Here is an 18,483-nt window from a genome sequence, read left to right as displayed (position 1 = left end):
TGAAGAGTTCCTGGAGTGATGCAGTTGATGTCTCATGCTGGGAGAAGGATTGAAGTCGGTCGGTAGTGTGGAAAAACCACCAACAGGCCTTGGCAAAAAAAATGTTGTGGAAGCAATGCAGAGCTGCGGGGGACCAGCAAGGTCCAGGGGGACTCATCCCACAGAGGGGAGTCCCGAGTGACCCTCAGCAGTGAGGAGAGTCGCACAAAGAGAAAGTAGACCCCACAGGTGACCCACAGACAACAAGCACAGAAGTCACTGTGAGGCCCACATGGCACACCTAGGAAGGAGCCTGGGTAGCTGCAAGAGACGCGTTGCACGGGTGTACTGTCCTGCGTGGAGAGGCAAGGGCTTACCGTCTCCCAAGTTGGACAGCTGGTAGAGAGGGCCAAGGGGACCACTCCAGACCACCACCCGTGATGCAGGATCCACGCAACTCTGGAGGAGAGGAGATCTATGCAGTTGATCGCCATTGCAGTTGGTGCCTGCGCATGCAGGGGAGTGACTCCTTCACTTCACTCCAAGGCAGATTCCTTCTTGTGCAGACTGAAGACTTGTCGCCCTCAGAGGATGCACAGCCAGGGAAGTGTTGCAGTTGCTGGAAGGAGCCGGAAAAACAGTTTTGCAGAGCAGAGGCGTTGCTGTAGATGCAGATTGTCGGTTCCTGGAGGGTCTAGTTGCAGTTCCAGTGGCCAGAAGGTTAAGTAAACGTTGCAGAGGAATCCCGCTGGAATCTTGCATGTTAAATCTGAGGACCCACCCAAGAGGGAGACCCTAAATAGCCCAGTAAGGGAGATTGGTCACCGAGCAGGGTGACCACCTATCAGGAGGGCCTGTGACATCACCTGCCTGACCTGGGCACCCAGAAGCTCCCAGGGGCCTCTGCCCACCTTGGATTCAAGATGGCAGAATCAAGTGGCCACCTGGAGATGCTCTGGGCACCATCCCTGCGGTGGTGATGGACAGAGGAGTGGTAACTCCCCTTTCCATGGTCTAGTTGCACGCTAGAGCAGGGACAAGGGGGGTCTTTGGACTGGTGCAAACCGGTTTATGCAAGGAGGGTATCAAATGTGCCCTTCAAAGCATACCAGTGGCTTGGGGAGGCTACCCGTCCAAGCCACGTAACACCTTTTTCCAAAGGGAGAGGGTGTTGCCTCCCTCTCCCAAAGGAAATCCTTTGTTCTGCCTTCCTGAACTTGAGCTGTTCAAGCAGCAGGAGGGAAGAAATCTGTCTGTAGGATGACAGCAGCACGGGCTGCCCAGGAAAACCCTGCAAACTGGTAGGAGCAAAGCTGCAGGTCCCCTAAGGAGCCCCAGAGTGCATGGAATCATACAACCAATACTGGCAACAGTATTGGGGTATGGTTCTAACAAGTGTGATACCAAACATGTCCAGGTTCGGAGTTACCGTTGTTTAGCTGGACACAGTAAGTGACTTGTGTCCAATACACGGGTAAAATGGCTTCCCCGCACTTACGAAATCTAGGAAAATGGAGCTGGAGTTCGTAGGGGCACCTCTGCTCATGTAGGGGTACCCTCACACACAGGTACTTGCACTCTGCCCTCTGGGCTAGGAGGGCCTACCATAGGGCTGACTTACAGTGACCTGGTGCAGTGACCTGTAGTGAAAGGGTGCATGCACCTTTTCACACGCTGCAATGGCAGGCCTGCAGACACATTTTGCATGGGCTCTCATGGGTGGCACAATACATGCAGCAGCCCATGGGGGACCCCTGGTGCCCCATGCCCTGGGTAGCTTATACTAGAGGCTTACATGGGGGCACCAGTATGCCAATTGTGGGGTGTACAAATTCAGGAACAACCAAATTTAGGCGTAGAGAGCACAATCACTGGGGTCCTGGGCAGCAGGATCCCAGTGAACACAGTTAAAACACATTGATAGGCAAACAGTGGGGGTAACCATGCTAAAAAGAGGGTACTTTCCTACAGATGCGAATGAGGGATTTTCTCTAAATGTAAAGAACTAAGGGGGTCATTACGACCCTGGCGGACGGCGGTAATTTGGGAAAGGTACTGCCAACAGGCTGGCGGTACCTTTTCTCAAATTATGACATTGGCTGTTTGGCTCAAGCCAAACCGCCAATGTACCGCTCCGTCTGCCGGGGTGGTAACAGCTGCCGGGCTGGAGACTTTGGTCTCCAGCCCGGCGGCTGTCACAATCCCACCCTTGGGATTATGACCCCGCCTACCGCCATGGTTTTTGTGGCAATCATACTGCCACGAAAACCATGGCGGTAGGCACTATCAGTGCCAGGTAATTCCTTCCCTGGCACTGATAGGGGTCTGCCCCGCCCCCCTCCACGGAGTGCTCCCCCACCCTCCTCCTCCCGACCCCCCGACATCCACACACCCACACGTACACACATACACACTCATACAAACACGCATGCCCACATCCACCCACGCGCACGCACATACATACGTCCGCCAGCAAAACACCACCAGCCCGTATCATGGCTCGTGATACAGTAGGCGGTGTTTTGCTGACGTGGCGCTGCTGCTGGCAGCAGCGCCACTTTACCGCCGTCCGCCACCATGACCGTCGACGGAATACCGCCAGCCTTCTGGCAGTATTCCGTCTACGGTCATAATGCGGTTGGTGGCTGGTAGCCACGGCGACAGTATGTTGGCAGCTGTCACCGTGGCGGTATGCGGCATTTACCTCCAATGTCTTAATGAGGCCCGAAGTAGCCCCTTCCATGAGCACTGTGTGTACCTATTTGTAATATGTTTTGTATTCGCAGCCCCCCACATTTACATGCTTGGTAATCTGCCATCAAAACAAATGGAGGGATTCCTCCTTGCCCATTTACTTTCAAGGATATCCACCAGTATTTGTTGGCCATTTGTAAGTCGCCTCTTTGCCCTTGAAGATCTGAATGTTGAGCAGACCACCCTGCAAATTGATAAGCTCAAGGGATTTTGAACAATAGGGACAAACTTGGCGTTAGTCAAGTATTAAAGATGTAAACCATGGATCAGGTCACAACCATAATTTCCAGTGTTCCCAGGTACCCTGGCCCCCTTGTCTCCACCCACCGGCCCTCATTGGGTTTGACCATCAGGCACCACCCCATGCCTCAAAAGACTCTCTCCACTTGGGACAGACTTCTGAATGCATGTGTATCAAGTTTTCCTACCAAGAATTTCCAGCCATTCAGCTGGTGGCCATCTTCATGTGACAAACAAACCAACCAAAACTTTGAACACCAAACAGTAAAGTGACAACCCGCTTTCAATCAAACATTGTGGTTGCGTGTTGGAAAATCAATTGAAGAAGTGAACAACTTCCAGGTAGGGCAGCGGGCAAAATTCACTCCCACATCTATAGACAAGCAAACTGCATTCCAGACCTGCATCTGCAATGGTCAAAACATCTTTAATGAGCCCTTCCGCATGTAGTTTGGATGTGTAGATCATCCGTGGATTTGATTCTATCCAGAATGATCTTTAATGAAAGAATTTATCAAAATTGGGAGCGCGTCAGGACTTTGTACTAACCACCCAACTGGCACCCTCTGATGTTGCCATTGATTAAAATTTTCCTCATAAATAGGAGGAGTATCTCACATTTAGTAGGTAAGATTAATCTTGTGCCTAGACCCCTGTTCTTCTCTATGGCTTTCAATGGACTGATCTCAACATGAACGCTGCTGCTTTCGGTGTCGATGGAACGGTGTTAATGTTGCCCTTATCCCTGCACACTTATAGTGCACTTGAAGAAGGTGGACATTAATCCAAAATCCAAACTTTTTCCACTACACTCCTCAAAAGTATGAACATTGCAAAATTTAATAGGTGTCCAGTTAAACCCCAAGTATATAGTTAGATTTGATTTTAGCAAATCTGTAAATAATGTAACTTGCATCCCAAACACTCTCTTCACAATAATAGGCTATGCTGTAAGATTGGCTCACTTTGTCTACCCAGTGGGTTATCTGCCCGAGCTGTTGAGGCACAGTCGTAACTTTAATTGTCTTGATTCCCCTATTTTTCTCCCACAACAGGAGCGGGACCCAGTGGTGCGGTGGCTCTCGGTCCTCTCTAATGTGGCGGATCAGCTCTACTACCCCTTCGAACACGTGGCCTGGGCCGCAGACGCCAACGTGATCCACGCAAAGTCCGACAAGTGGTGGACGTTCAGCACTGGGCTCTGGGGTCTCTCGCTCTTCCTGGGGATTGTGAGGTGAGGAGCCTTGACGAGTCGATTACGCCCAGGGGCCTGGTATTTCTGCAGGGACGGTGGTAGCACAGGCTCTGCAGTGGTGAGTTTTTGGAAAGCTGTGATGCTTCGTCCAGCGAGAGGAGAGGAGGTAGCTGGGGAGGGTGTGCAGGAGAGCGGAGCATGTAAGAATGTGTTTCCACTCTTACACACCCCAGAAAGGGGTCTGTAAGTGTAAGAAAGGAAACTGTGGGTCAGAGGGAAAGCTAAGGTATCATAGTCTGCACAGTTCATAGTTGAGGGGTTTCCAGGTGTGTCAAGTTGGCAACAACTGAGGTGCAATCCTTTTGGGGGGGAGAGTTAACCAGTGTCTGTGTGTCAGTCCACCTCTAAGCTGGCTCACAGAGCTGTAAGGCCAACAGCTCCCTTCTTTGGTAGGAGAGTAAGGGGCGCCCTGATAGCTCAGGGCAGCTCTCAGTCAGGACTGAGGTGGCTCGTCTTGGTGTAAGGTCACACAGTAGTGGTAGAGCACGCGAGGATGGAGGATTGTCTGTAGAGGCGTGGTGGCACATACATTGCAAGCTCAGTGCAGGAGAGGATTGGGGTACATTGTTATGTTATGCAGATTTGTACAGTGCACCTAGGATGGTATTCTGGTGCTGGCATGTGTGAGTCTAGCCACTCCTAGGTCTTAATGGGCATTAGGAGAGGAGAAGAACACAATGTTAGGCAGGGCCAATGGAGATAAGAATTGAAGTGCATTAGCAGAGGTGTAAGAAACATGCTGCTGGAGAGATACATTGCTAGAGGTGTCTCTTTTGGTAAGAAGTGCGCTAGAAAGTGAGGTACATTGCTGGAGGTGCCTCTTGCGGTAAGAAGTGAGGTACATTGCTGGAGATGTCTCTTCTGTTAAGAAGTGAGGTACATTGCTAGGGGTTCCTCTTCGGGTAAGAAGTGAGGTACATTGATAGAAGTGTCTTCTGGGAAGAAGTGAGGTACTTTGCCACAGGTGTCTCTTTCGGTAAGAAGTGAGGTACATTGCTAGAGGGGTCTCTTACGGTAAGAAGTGAGGTACATTGCTGGAGGTGCTTTTTCCGGCAACCAGTGAGGTACATTGCTAGAGGTTCCTCTTGGGGTAAGAAGTGAGGTACAGTACTAGAGGTGTCTCTTCCGGTAACAAGTGAGGTACATTGCTAGAGGTGTCTCTTCTGGTAAGAAGTGAGGTACATTGCTAGAGGTTCCTCTTCGGGTAAGAAGTGAGGTACATTGCTAGAGGTGTCTTCTGGAAAGAAATGAGGTACTTTGCTAGAGGTGTGTATTCTGGTAAGAAGTGAGGTACATTGCTAGAGGTCCCTCTTCCGGTAAGAAGTGAGGTACATTGCCGGAGGTGCCTCTTCCGGTAAGAAGTGAGGTACATTGCTAGAGGTGTCTTCTGGTAAGAAGTGAGGTACTTTGCTAGAGGTGTCCATTCTGGTAAGAAGTGAGGCACATTGCTAGAGGTTCCTCTTCGGGTAAGAAGTGAGGTATATTGCTAGAGGTCCCTCTTCTGGTAAGAAGTGAGGTACATTGCCGGAGGTGCCTCTTCCGGTAAGAAGTGAGGTACATTGCTAGAGGTGTCTTCTGGTAAGAAGTGAGGTACTTTGCTAGAGGTGTCCATTCTGGTAAGAAGTGAGGTACATTGCTAGAGGTTCCTCTTCGGGTAAGAAGTGAGGTATATTGCTAGAGGTCCCTCTTCTGGTAAGAAGTGAGGTACATTGCCGGAGGTGCCTCTTCCGGTAAGAAGTGAGGTACACTGCTATAGGTGTCTTCTGGTAAGAATTGAGGTACATTGCTAGAGGTCCCTCTTCCGGTAAGAAGTGAGGTACATTGCTGGAGGTGCCTCTTCTGGTAAGAAGTGAGGTACATTGCTAGAGGTCCCTCTTCTGGTAAGAAGTGAGGTACATTGCTGGAGGTGCCTTTTCCGGTAAGAATTGAGGTACATTGCTAGAGGCGTCTCTTCCGGTAACCAGTGAGGTACATTGCTATAGGTGTCTTCTGGTAAGAAGTGAGGTACATTGCTGGAGGCGCCTGCCTGTTCTGGTAAGAAGTGAGGTACATTGCTGGAGGCACCTGCCTGTTCTAGTAAGAAGTGAGGTACATTGCTAGAGGTTCCTCTTCGGGTAAGAAGTGAGGTATACTACTAGAGGTGCCTCTTCTGGTAAGAATTGAGGTACATTGCTGGAGGTGCCTCTTCTGATAAGAAGTGAGGTACATTGCTAGAGGTCCCTCTTCCGGTAAGAAGTGAGGTACATTGCTGGAGGTGCCTTTTCCGGTAAGAATTGAGGTACTTTGCTAGAGGAGTCTTCTGGTAAGAAGTGAGGTACATTGCTAGAGGTGTCTCTTCCAGTAAGAAGTAAGGTACATTGCTGGTGGCGTCTCTACCGGTAACCAGTGAGGTACATTGCTAGAGGTGTCTTCTTGTAAGAAGTGAGGTACATTGCTGGAGGCGTCTCTTCTGTAAGAAGTGAGGTACATTGCTAGAGGTGTCTCTTCCGGTAAGAAGTGAGGTACATTGCTGGAGGCGTCTCTTCCGGTAAGAAGTGAGGTACATTGCTGGAGGCGTCTCTTCCGGTAAGAAGTGAAGTACATCGCTAGAGCTGTAGGCTACACCAGGGGGCAGAGGATGTTTGAGGTGTAGGGTACGCTGTGATGCATGGACGGTGAAGATGATGACTGAGGGTCACTGACATAGGACGAAGGGCTTCAGTATGTAGGGCCGCAGGCGGAGCAGGGCTGACTGGAGGTTCATCATGCTTGGGGAGTGTAAGGATGTGAAGCAGGGGCATCACTCCTCTAAAGTCGGGCATCTGTTTGTAAACACGCGTCCCTGAGACAGCCCAGCACTCACCTACCCCAGGCCAGGAGCAGAGGTGTAGTCTGATTCAAAGGAGTCAGCTCTCAGGGCTCCCCTGAGTTACTGTCAGTAACTTTGTTGGTAGAAGTGTTTATTTCCTGCAGTCACCAGAGTCTCTCTGGCTGTGCTCAGGGGACTCCCCTGGCTGCCTCCGGGAACCCTGGCTTCGGGCTGCTGCTGCAGCTGGCGTGCGGATGCTCAATCTTCATAAATGCTCTTCCTTACTTTCTTGCCTTCAGGTCACTGTGGGTGTTGTTCGTGATGGAAAGAAAGAGCAGGCGAAGGCAGGAGGCCAGGTAAGGACACCGCTTCATTCCCTCTCCCTGCTGCTGCAGTGAGCCTCAGCAGGGCCTGCACACTCTGCTGAACTGCTGGGTCTTTCTGGGCAAGTGACTTGTAATAACACTGGGCAGCCGCAGGGGCCATGCAGTCCCTTCAGGCTATGCATCTGCAGCCGTAGGGACCGTGCACCCGCTTCCATGTACTCTTCTGCGGCCATAGGGACCATGCACCCACTTCCATGTACTCTTCTGCAGCCGTAGGGACCATGCACCCCCTCCATTGACCCTTTTGCAGCCATAGGGACCACGCACCCGCTTCCATATACCTTTATGCAACCATAGGGACCGTGCACCCGCTTCCATGTACTCTTCTGCAGCCGTAGGGACCATGCACCCGCTTCCATGTACTCTTCTGTGTCCATAGGGACCCGGCACCCGCTTCCATGTACTCTTCTGCAGCCGTAGGAACCATGCACCCGCTTCCATATACTCTTCTGTGTCCATAGGGACCCGGCACCCGCTTCCATGTACGCTTCTGCGTCCATATGGACCATGCACCCGCTTCCATGTACTCTTCTGCGGCCGTAGGGACCATGCACCCGCTTCCATGTACTCTTCTGCGTCCATAGTGACTACGCACCCGCTTCCATGTACTCTTCTGCAGCCATAGGGACCATGCACCCGCTTCATGTACCTTTATGCAACCATAGGGACCATGCACCCGCTTCCATATACCGTTATGCAACCATAGGGACCCTGCACCCGCTTCCATGTACTCTTCTGCATCCATAGGGACCATGCACCCGCTTCCATGTACTCTTCTGCGGCCATAGGGACCATGCACCCGATTCCATGTACTCTTCTGCGGCCATAGGGACCATGCACCTGCTTCCATGTACTCTTCTGCGGCCGTAGGGACCATGCACCCGCTTCCATATACTCTTCTGTGTCCATAGGGACCCGGCACCCGCTTCCATGTACGCTTCTGCGTCCATATGGACCATGCACCCGCTTCCATGTACTCTTCTGCGGCCGTAGGGACCATGCACCCGCTTCCATGTACTCTTCTGCGTCCATAGTGACTACGCACCCGCTTCCATGTACTCTTCTGCAGCCATAGGGACCATGCACCCGCTTCATGTACCTTTATGCAACCATAGGGACCATGCACCCGCTTCCATATACCGTTATGCAACCATAGGGACCCTGCACCCGCTTCCATGTACTCTTCTGCATCCATAGGGACCATGCACCCGCTTCCATGTACTCTTCTGCGGCCATAGGGACCATGCACCCGATTCCATGTACTCTTCTGCGGCCATAGGGACCATGCACCTGCTTCCATTTACTCTTCTGCGGACATCGGGACCAGGCACCCGCTTCCATGTACTCTTCTGTGGCCATAGGGACCATGCACCCGCTTCCATGTACTCTTCTGCAGCCGTAGGGACCATGCACCCACTTCCATGTACTCTTCTGCAGCCGTAGGGACCATGCACCCACTTCCATGTACTCTTCTGCAGCCGTAGGGACCATGCACCCACTTCCATGTACTCTTCTGCGGACATCGGGACCAGGCACCCGCTTCCATGTACTCTTCTGCAGCCGTAGGGACCATGCACCCGCTTCCATGTACTCTTCTGCGTCCATAGTGACCACGCACCCGCTTCCATGTACTCTTCTGTGGCCATAGGGACCATGCACCCACTTCCATGTACTCTTCTGCAGCCGTAGGGACCATGCACCCACTTCCATGTACTCTTCTGCAGCCGTAGGGACCATGCACCCGCTTCCATGTACTCCATCCCCATCACACCTCATTTACAGTGTGCAGCTACACCCAGTGCGGGCCTTCGCAGGCGTCTCGGTCCACCCCTGCCGGACGCTTGCAGATTAATCAGCCAGAGAACGAGGGGCACTTTCAGTTCATTTAATAAACCAGCTCAGAATGATGCCAGTCGCACTGCACCTTCAGAACAATCATTAATACAATCACTACATCTGGACAACTTGAGAAAGCTCTTCTGTCTTGCGTTGGGGACACGGATGCCTCCACATCAGGAGTAATCAAATCCACTTCTCAGCAAAGCTGCTTAACCCTTGCGCCCAGTGCAACGCCACTTCATTTGCGCCCCCCTGACGCCACCCCTAACGCTAAGATACGGCGCACCATGGTGGTAGTTAGGGGAACTAGAGTCAACTTCCTTTACGCTAGTTTGAGCTTTGCAGTATTAGCGTCAAAAATTTGAAGCTAATCCTGCAAAGCCATTGAGGCCCATTATAACTAATGGTTGCCTACTTTAATGCCTGCTCTCAGCGGGCGTTAAAAGTGGCGAAAAAAATGACGTAAAGAAATCTTTTAGAACACCCCCTTCGCATACATTATATCTGGTGCAGGCATAACGTTGTGCAAAGGGTTACAAAGTAGTGCAATGCATGCATTGCGCCACTTTGTAAATTTGGCGCATCGATTTTGGACTAGTTGGGTCACATTAGCATAAAAAAATGACTCTAATGTGGCGCATGTGGCACTTAAATCTGCCCCTTAATGAGACGTATGGTCAGTTCCCTGGAACATCAGTAGCACTTTTCTCACTATACATTGCTGTCTCAGTCCATCTAAAGAGAAAGTGATGGGTAAGATCGCTCAGCGTTGTGGCAGTATCACAAAAACTGAGCCTGGTATCACAAAGCGCCCACTTAATATGACACAGCACTTGTCTAATATATAGCAACGGCATAAATGCACATACTGCCCTATCAGTACCCAGAATGCCACAGTGGTGGGATCACATATCTCTGGCCTACAGCACTGTCCAGGTCTGATATCACACACAGTGATGGCCAGTGCGCACCGTTCAAAATTGGTCAAATTCGTTCCAAGGATCCTTTTTGCCTTGTCTGGTGTGCCCAGTCCATATAAATGCATCGTGCCTCATGAATATGTCCCTTGCGTGCAAGAAGAAATGAGGATGAGCCCTTAAAATGACGACCCCTTGAAAACTATGGTGCTGAAGGCGGGTGGGTGGAAGGGGGGGGGGGATTCCAGGATTGCGCAGGTATGAACTGGTCTTACCTAGTTAGGTGAGTGTGTGTTGAACTGCTTTCCAGAAGCTGCACCCTTGATCTCCTTCGATGATAGGGGGAAGATAGGTGGATGGACCACGACCACTCGCATTACACACTCTACTCTATACATGGCAACATATGGGGAATACCTAATAGTTTTAGAGGCATATACATTGCAAAGTGGTATCTTGTTCTTAGCTTTCATCAGGATTAAGGAACCGTGAGAAAGTTGAAACATAATTTTAACCTCCCTGTCTCCATCATGAGGTTTTGCATGCATGCCATTAGGAGCTTAGGAACTGACTTAGAACTTGGCGGAGGGGTTGCTCTGTCACAACGGTGGCAGATATCCCATCCACCAAAATCTAAATCCCATGATATCCAATGGAATTTAGGTTTCGGCGGACAAGATATGTCACCGTAGTAACGGAGTAACCCCTCTGCCTAGTTCTAAATCAGGCCCTAAGAGCTGCTCTTCATGAGCTTACCCTGATTTTTTTCATTATCTGTCCTCTGCAGAACAAAGCACTGAGCAAAGATCTAAAATGACTGAGCCACGATCAGACAGGGCTGAGCTAAGACCCCATGTCACTGGCACAAGCCGGTACATCAATGGTTCAGGATTAGTACTGACCTAAATCACAGCAATGGCTCAAGACGAGAGAGGGAAACTGCTTTGAGCCATGTCTACTCATTACTAGCCTAAGACAATACAGCACGGGTCAAGATCTGATGGTGACGAGCCAATTCCACGTGCTGTTGGGCCGAAATCAACCACTCACTCATCCCAGATCATGCAATACTTACTAAGCATAACACAGAGCAAGCCAAGAAGACATACTAGTGGGTAGAAATTATCATCCAGATTCTGCGGAGTCATATGTGCAGTTCTAATCCTGGTAAATTGGTACTGAATCTCTTGAGGCATTGAGACTTTCGTCCAGTCTAATCTTTCACGTGCAGTAGACTGCATACATATTTCTGAAGATCATGAGATACTAGCTGTTAAATATTATGTGCCACATGTCAGAGGCAATCTGCACATGTGGTCAGTTTAAGACTACCATCAAGGACCGTATGAGTACTCGATAGTATAAGTGTCTCATGTATCATTGTGTCTCGAACTTAGCCCCGCCCATTGGCCACACCCATCGCTCATTTTAAAGAGTACGTGCACTTATATTTTCCCATTTAAAGCACGGCTCCCGTGGCTCTTTCAGCATAAACCTCTGACTTGGTGGTCTGTCCACTAAATGGCTTCCAGATCACAGATGGCCATCCCACCCTGTTGAGGCCGGGAAAGCCATTCCTCGGTTTCCCTTCTCAGCCTGTGTGCTCGATGAGATGGGCAGGGAAAAGCAGAATTGCCCCAGCACACAGGTCAATACCACCCTGCGTGGCTGGCCATTTACTTTTTGCATTTTTGTCACGTTTCCTGCCCATGTCTGGGCACGGCGAACACACAGGTGGGGACATTGTAGAATGGATCACACATGCAGGGCGAAAACCCCTTGCCATCTCACCCTTCTGTTTTTCATACTGTGAAACCAAACCCACAAACGCCTTCTGTCGGAGTTCATTTTCTTATTGTAAATAAAATGTGCCAAGTTGGGGTTTTAAACTTGACACCAGCTCAAGCATCTGCCGTGGCGTCTTACACAATAGGTAACCCAGTTCGAGTTCAAGCCGATAGGAAATGGGCGTATATGTGTTGCCGGGCCCAGCCATCGATTGGGACTGGGGCAGAGTCAGTCACACCAGTTTGTGGACTCTTCTGAGCTACTTCGAGGGTAGTTCATTCCTTGGCAGTTTTTAACTGAGAACCAGGCAAAGCCTTCTCCCCATCACCTAGTGCAGTGGTTCCCAAACTGTGCGCCGTTAAAAGTTGCCAGGGGCGCCACGCACATTTTGGAAACATGATATGAACATTTTTAAAAAGATTTATGCCGAGTTACATAAGCCCCACCTGTCAAGGTCTTGCCCTCTGCAGCATGGTTTCACCAAACGTGATTAGTTCTTTATTCGTCATTGCCAGCCGGTCGGAAATTCAACTAATGTTCTGTTTTTAAAACAGATGGATATTTCCCAGGGGCGAGCACGAGGCCCCTGTGTAGTTTCTGGACAGGAGAAAACTGCTAACAGCTTGATTCAAAACACACACAGAAGTTGAGTTTGTTTATTTAGGTTAGAAGACATTATTAGAATTATTAGTTCCTTGTTGATGACCAGTCCAGGGGAAAATTGCAGCATTTCTGCTTTGTGAAAGATTAACCTTCCACCCTTTTCTTATTATTAAGCACACCTTTCCTTTTTTCCCCATTTGTGTTTACTAAATGCTAGTAAATTGTTAAAAATAAATTATAGGACCACAGTCCTCCCTCACTTGCATGCCCAAATCAGATTACTTACTGAGTCTTACTGCCAGGGGAAGGCAATTTTCGTTGAGATGCCAGAAAAACGGCTATGGGAGGTACAGACCAAGTGGAACTTGGAAAGCACAGCTATCAAAAGCTGAAGCCTTTGAAATAATTTAAGGCAGCAGTGCCTCCTAAATTCTCAAGAAACTGCAGAGTGGGAGTGTGAACGGCAGTGCTTAATTTGTAAATAAAAACGTGCCGGTGCCCAAAGTCCTCCTTTTAAACATGTGGCTGCTGCAATTAAATGTGCGAAAATGGAATACTGAGGCAGTGTAATACTGAAGCCATCTCAGGCCTCTTCAATGATTTTAAAGCCACTCCCTGCCCCTTCAGCTCACTCTTGCAGCTTTCTGTTTTCTCCCATTGTGACACTATTTCGTTTTTCTCTTCCTTGCTTAGCACCGGAAACAACAAGCACAAATTAAGCACTGGTGAATGATTAAGTACTGTTAAGTAGTTTTAGAGGAGAAAGTGTCCAGATTGAAGGCAGAATGTGTGCACCAAAGGTGAGGTGTGATATGTGTGTGTGGTCAAGGCAATGTAATGACGTTGTAAACAGAGAAGAAAATACGTGCATGGAGGACAGCAAGTGTGACATGTGGCTACATTTTTTAGACGTTTAAGAATGAGAGGTTGAATTGGAGGAGATGTGGTCTAGCAGGGAGGAGGAAACATACAAAACATCCATGTTATGCTCGTTGATATATATAAAGTACTCCCGAGGCTGGGCTTACATCGCCCACCCAAAAAAAAAAAAAAAGTAACATAATGGGGAGCCGCGGGCAATGGCAAATATAGGTGAAGGGAGCCGCGGGTCGAAAAAGTTTGGGAACCACTGACCTAGTGGAACCGCATCCCTCCAACTGTAGCCTCCTACTCGCCATATTTTTCTAAGCCTGCTTAGTATTTACAAATGAACTTCTCCTACCAGCTGTGATTCAATGCAATATTTCTTTACATCTGATATTGTAGAAGGAAATGCCCTCTGCTTCGCTGAGAGATGCACGGGACACACAGCTCCTTTGTGGAAAGCAAAACCTGTAAAAGTCAAGTTCATTGAGATGCGAGAACAGGATGAATACAAAACAAACATCCGCAAAGAGCCCAAGTGCTCTTCTGCTTAAGCAAATATATTTTTTGTAATTTATTTATTCTAGTTTTAATGTATTTCTTAGACCTGCCTCTCATTTCATGATCATCGCCAACTGAGCCGTAACAATCACGTTAAAAATTAATTTTATATGCTGTACGTTTTGTTGACACTGTAAATTCACCGTGAATGTAGCAATACAGAGCACCGGACGGGGAATAAGACCTCGCCGTGCCTTCGACCACACCTCGTGGCCCCAGAGTCCTCTGCGCACTCCAGGGACATGGTAAGAGGCCACGCCCAACAGCGAGGCCACGTGCCCTGAGCTGAAGCACAATGCATTTGGGCATCAGGAGAAGGCATTGGCGCAGGCCACACGACCCCTCCAAACGCCCACGCTGAAGCCCCACAACTCTGGGGCCCCAGGACCCGCTGCGGAGAGCCTTTGGCTGCGCGCAAAGGACCCAGGAGACTCTCCATCCCCACAACTCTGGGGCCCCAGGACCCGCTGCGGAGAGCCTTTGGCTGCGCGCAAAGGACCCAGGAGACTCTCCATCCCCACAACTCTGGGGCCCCTGGACCCGCTGCGGAGAACCTTTGGCTGCGCGCAAAGGACCCAGGAGACTATCCATCCCCACAACTCTGGGGCCCCAGGACCCGCTGCGGAGAGCCTTTGGCTGTGCGCAAAGGACCCAGGAGACTCTCCATCCCCACAACTCTGGGGCCCAAGGACCCGCTGCGAGAGCCTTTGGCTGTGCGCAAAGGACCCAGGAGACTCTCCATGGCCTTTAACCATGCCCTCCGCGCCCTGCCCCTTGTGCCCAGACCTCTTCTCTGTGCGGGAGGGCTGCTCGTTGGACTCATCCTGCCCCCCCCCCCCCCCCACTCCTTTCCCCAGAACCCCTTCCACAAAGTCTTCGGAAGAGCTCCGAAGGCCCATATCACAGGCTGTGGCTTTTGGCCACAGCCTGTACACATTTCCCTGTGCCCGCTCTGTGCTCTGGACCCATTTCATCATTTTTGGCTCACTAACTACATTGTTCTGTTTTTTGATTGCCGGGACTCAGTAGAGTCTGGCAGGTCCAAGATGCGTCCACCCTTGTTGCTTGGGCCCTGGTTTTCGAGACACAAATACCACAATGTAAAAGATTTGAGGAAACTAAAATGGGACAGTGTCTGGGTGTGGGGTTTTCTCAACAGTCTTAGATTCCAGACATTTGTTGGCCCAGTGCATGGGGGACTGGTGACCTCGCCAATCTGTGGTCCATCGTCTGGTTTCGGGGTAGCCGTCCAGAAAGCGATTTTTCTCTTTTTGGGAGCAAAATGTGTACGTCATAAATAAGGCTCTCACCTTCCCTAGCCCACACACACCCCAGGATCAGAGGATGCTTACCCAGTTTCCTTATCCAAATCTAAACCTTTTTCCTGTGTTGTGGGGTGTGCAAATAGTTACAGATCCCTCAAAAGTTTTAGTATGGCCAGTCAATCAGATTGCTTAATTCTGCAGATCCATCTCTGAGCTGTGAACATTGAAATGGCCTTTGTGCAAAAAACTCCTTCATTATATCAGATTTGAATCGTTTACACTCGGATCACATTAATTTGTGCAATATCTGTCACCAAATATGAACTGTGCAAAGTCCACCCAAAACCCGTTTCTAACATAAACATCTCAAACTAATGAACAGATTTACATGAAACCACAAACTGCCTATTCTGAGTAAAGTTCCATATTCAGGCCAAGATCGGTGGATTTCTGTTCTACAGTTTCCACTCTAGTACAGAGCATGTACAAACCACATATGTCTAAAGAAGAAATGGTCCTCCAGTTACTTCCTGTTTTAAATACGTTGATGCGACTCACTTCCTGTGTGGTTGCGCTAGTCCTCAATATGCATTGTGAAAAGTTTCGTTCTAATTGCTCGCGATAAATAAATGTTCAAAATCTGCTGTTTCCACAAAAATAGTATCCCATTTTCTCAAATGCATATTTTAATCCCAGCCGTGCCAGATTTCTTGGATATCCATAAGATATACATTTATAAAAAGTGAATCTAGATGAGGAACATTAATCGAGGGAGTTATCCAGAGCACGCGACTTGGGTACATCCTGCCGTAAATTGCTGATAGTAAGAAGAACTTTAAGAGTCTGCAAACTGATATGTGATTTTGTTTCTTCTCTCTCATAGAGAATATTCCCAGTTGAACCTGCAAGAGATGAACATCAAGGTGACGCACGAGGTCTTGTCTGTGGTCAGCAGCATGGCGGATCTCTCCAATGCCATCCACTGGATGCCACCGGGATTTCTGTGGGGCGGACGCTTCCCCCCTTGGCTCGTGGGTCTTATGGGCACCATATCTTCTGTAATTGGAATTTACAAAACCACGGTGGGATCTAATTCTGGAAGCCTCTGACCAAACCTGCATTGGTCCGCTCGGATCCAAGTTTAAGCACGAGAGTCGTAATCCAGCGATTTTGTTTTTACCAAGTTGTGAACTAATTATACATTCAGTGATGGATAAAAGCCAACACAGGTTTCTTTAATGCTTCCATTTGTATCCACACACATATTTTCTCTAACATCTCATGGATTAAGCACCGGGGACAAATTTGTCTGATTCCTTCATTCAGACATCCATCTTCCAAATGTACTCTCCATGGTAAATTGAGGAATTACCATCTTCAAACAGTTTGAGGTTTGTTATCTGGGTTATTCATTTTAAACTAGGCTAAAATTGTTTGCCTATTTTAAATGTAGTGTGGACACATTTAAGTTAGAAATAGTTGGTAAAAACCATTTTAAGGAGCTATTTCTTAATCTTGGCGGTTCGTGATTTAAAGCTTTGCCTGTAGCTTGCTTGTTTTACATCTCTAATTGGGCAGATGTACCATTCCAGGCCTCGCTGATTTGGGCCCTTAAGCCAAGTCCCAGTAATTGTCAAAGCTAACATTGCACATTTATTTTATGAACTAAGGGGCAGGTTTAGAGCCCGGCAGATGGGCTGCTCCATCACAATGCGCTGGACACCTTTTCACCCTCTGTTTGTCCCATGTCAGGTGTGTGAGGATTTTTTTTGGCTGTATTTTACTTTTTATTGTCTGAGGATTTACAGATCTGAAAATGCAAATCGGACACAGAGTAAATGGATGTTTCCTATGTGCCATAGGGAACGGGCAATCCATACCGTCAGAACATGTCTGCCCCAAAACATACACACAGACTCCCCATTTTAGAAATGACTGAGCCATGGAGATGTGTGATCAGAGTTTTTTAAAGCGTGAATGTCTCCTTCGTGGGGCCAAAAAAAAAACTGTGGAGTTGGTGACTTCCCCAATGTCGTGACGTTTGTTCGAGGAGTACATTGTGGGAGTTGTATATGTGTTGTGCCTCAAATAAACCAATCGCATTTCATAGCAGGTGAGGAAATACCTGCAAGCACATGTCTAAAAACATGGAGTCCTGGTGACACGGCTCCCTGCTCTCCAGTGGCTTGCTACATACAACTTATGTGGACGCAAAGTCCTGTGCTTTGTTGAGAATCTCTCTTGACGGCACCCTGTGCTCTGCAGATTCGTATTTACGTGTCTTGTCCCATTTGTGTCTCATTTCCTAAACTTTCACATTTCTTTTCTGTTTTTTCAGTTGTTTAAATGTAGTGTTACTGCCCTCTGCCCAAGCAGCAGGAGTCCTGTGCTGGAAGTTCATGCTGTCTATGCAAGTGTCAACAGAAGCTACCTAAATGTATAGAATTTATAATTTCAGCCTATTTTGTGCGCACAAACATAATGAAACACTGCTCAGGTAGCTGAGGTCTCGCCTGTCCTCACTTTAAGCGGTTAGTGGCTGCGCTCGGTGATTGGCTGCAGCAGAGGTTTAGCCTAGTGTACCCTGTTTGAGACCATGCTGTCATTGTTCTTGAATAAAAGGTGGCACACTTTAATCCTGAGCAACTCTTCAATGCGCAATGTCGAAAAGCGTTTACTTCCCGTAGCTGTTTCATACTCCTGGCTTCTGTATCATTGATTCATTAAGATGCACTGAAATGCTGGCAAGCTGGCTCAGTGAGTTAAATTAAATGTCCACTGCTTATACCGCCTGTGGTCTGCATGTTCCAGATCTGGATCCTTGCAGGGCTAACTTGGGCCTCCATCCTTCTGAGGTCGGTAAACGGATTAGATTGGGTAGCACCTCCTACCCACAGGCTTAGGCACGGCTGACGTGTGGTATGAAACGCTGTATGAAAATAAGACATTGTTATAAAAATAACCTTTGTGAATCACCCCCTTTCATTCCCGCCTTGAGTGTACGAAGTGTCTTTTTGTGTTCCCCATATACTGTGGGGTTTAGGGGTGCACGCGCACCACTTATTCATATTTTGAGGTCCTCTGGCATTTTTCATCAGAGACCTTTAACCTAGCCGCTTAAGTTATTCACCTGATTATGAACTGATAATGAATTCTTCATTCTCTGCTCCACAATAAACTAAACTGATCAGAAGTTCATGTAGGTTTTCCGCCGTGTTCTCCCCTCCTCGAGGCTCAGTTGATG

The 18,483-nt window shown here is 48.8% G+C and overlaps 1 protein-coding gene across 1 annotated transcript in view; it reads left to right on the top strand.

Moving 5' to 3' along the window:
* The window catches only part of PEX11G (peroxisomal biogenesis factor 11 gamma), a 50,927-nt gene extending 33,052 nt beyond the window's left edge, over positions 1–17,875 (top strand). Inside the window, exons 3-5 of the mRNA XM_069216999.1 lie at positions 4,029–4,207; positions 7,316–7,372; positions 16,123–17,875. Coding sequence (XP_069073100.1) covers positions 4,029–4,207; positions 7,316–7,372; positions 16,123–16,348 — 462 coding nt within the window. The 3' untranslated portion in view covers positions 16,349–17,875. The remainder of the gene's footprint in view (positions 1–4,028; positions 4,208–7,315; positions 7,373–16,122) is intronic.
* The last annotated feature ends 608 nt before the right edge of the window (positions 17,876–18,483 follow it).

Source organism: Pleurodeles waltl, chromosome 12, assembly GCF_031143425.1.
Source record: "Pleurodeles waltl isolate 20211129_DDA chromosome 12, aPleWal1.hap1.20221129, whole genome shotgun sequence".
In the NCBI taxonomy this organism is placed as follows: Eukaryota; Metazoa; Chordata; class Amphibia; order Caudata; family Salamandridae; genus Pleurodeles; species Pleurodeles waltl.
This window is presented reverse-complemented; position numbering and strand designations above follow the sequence as displayed.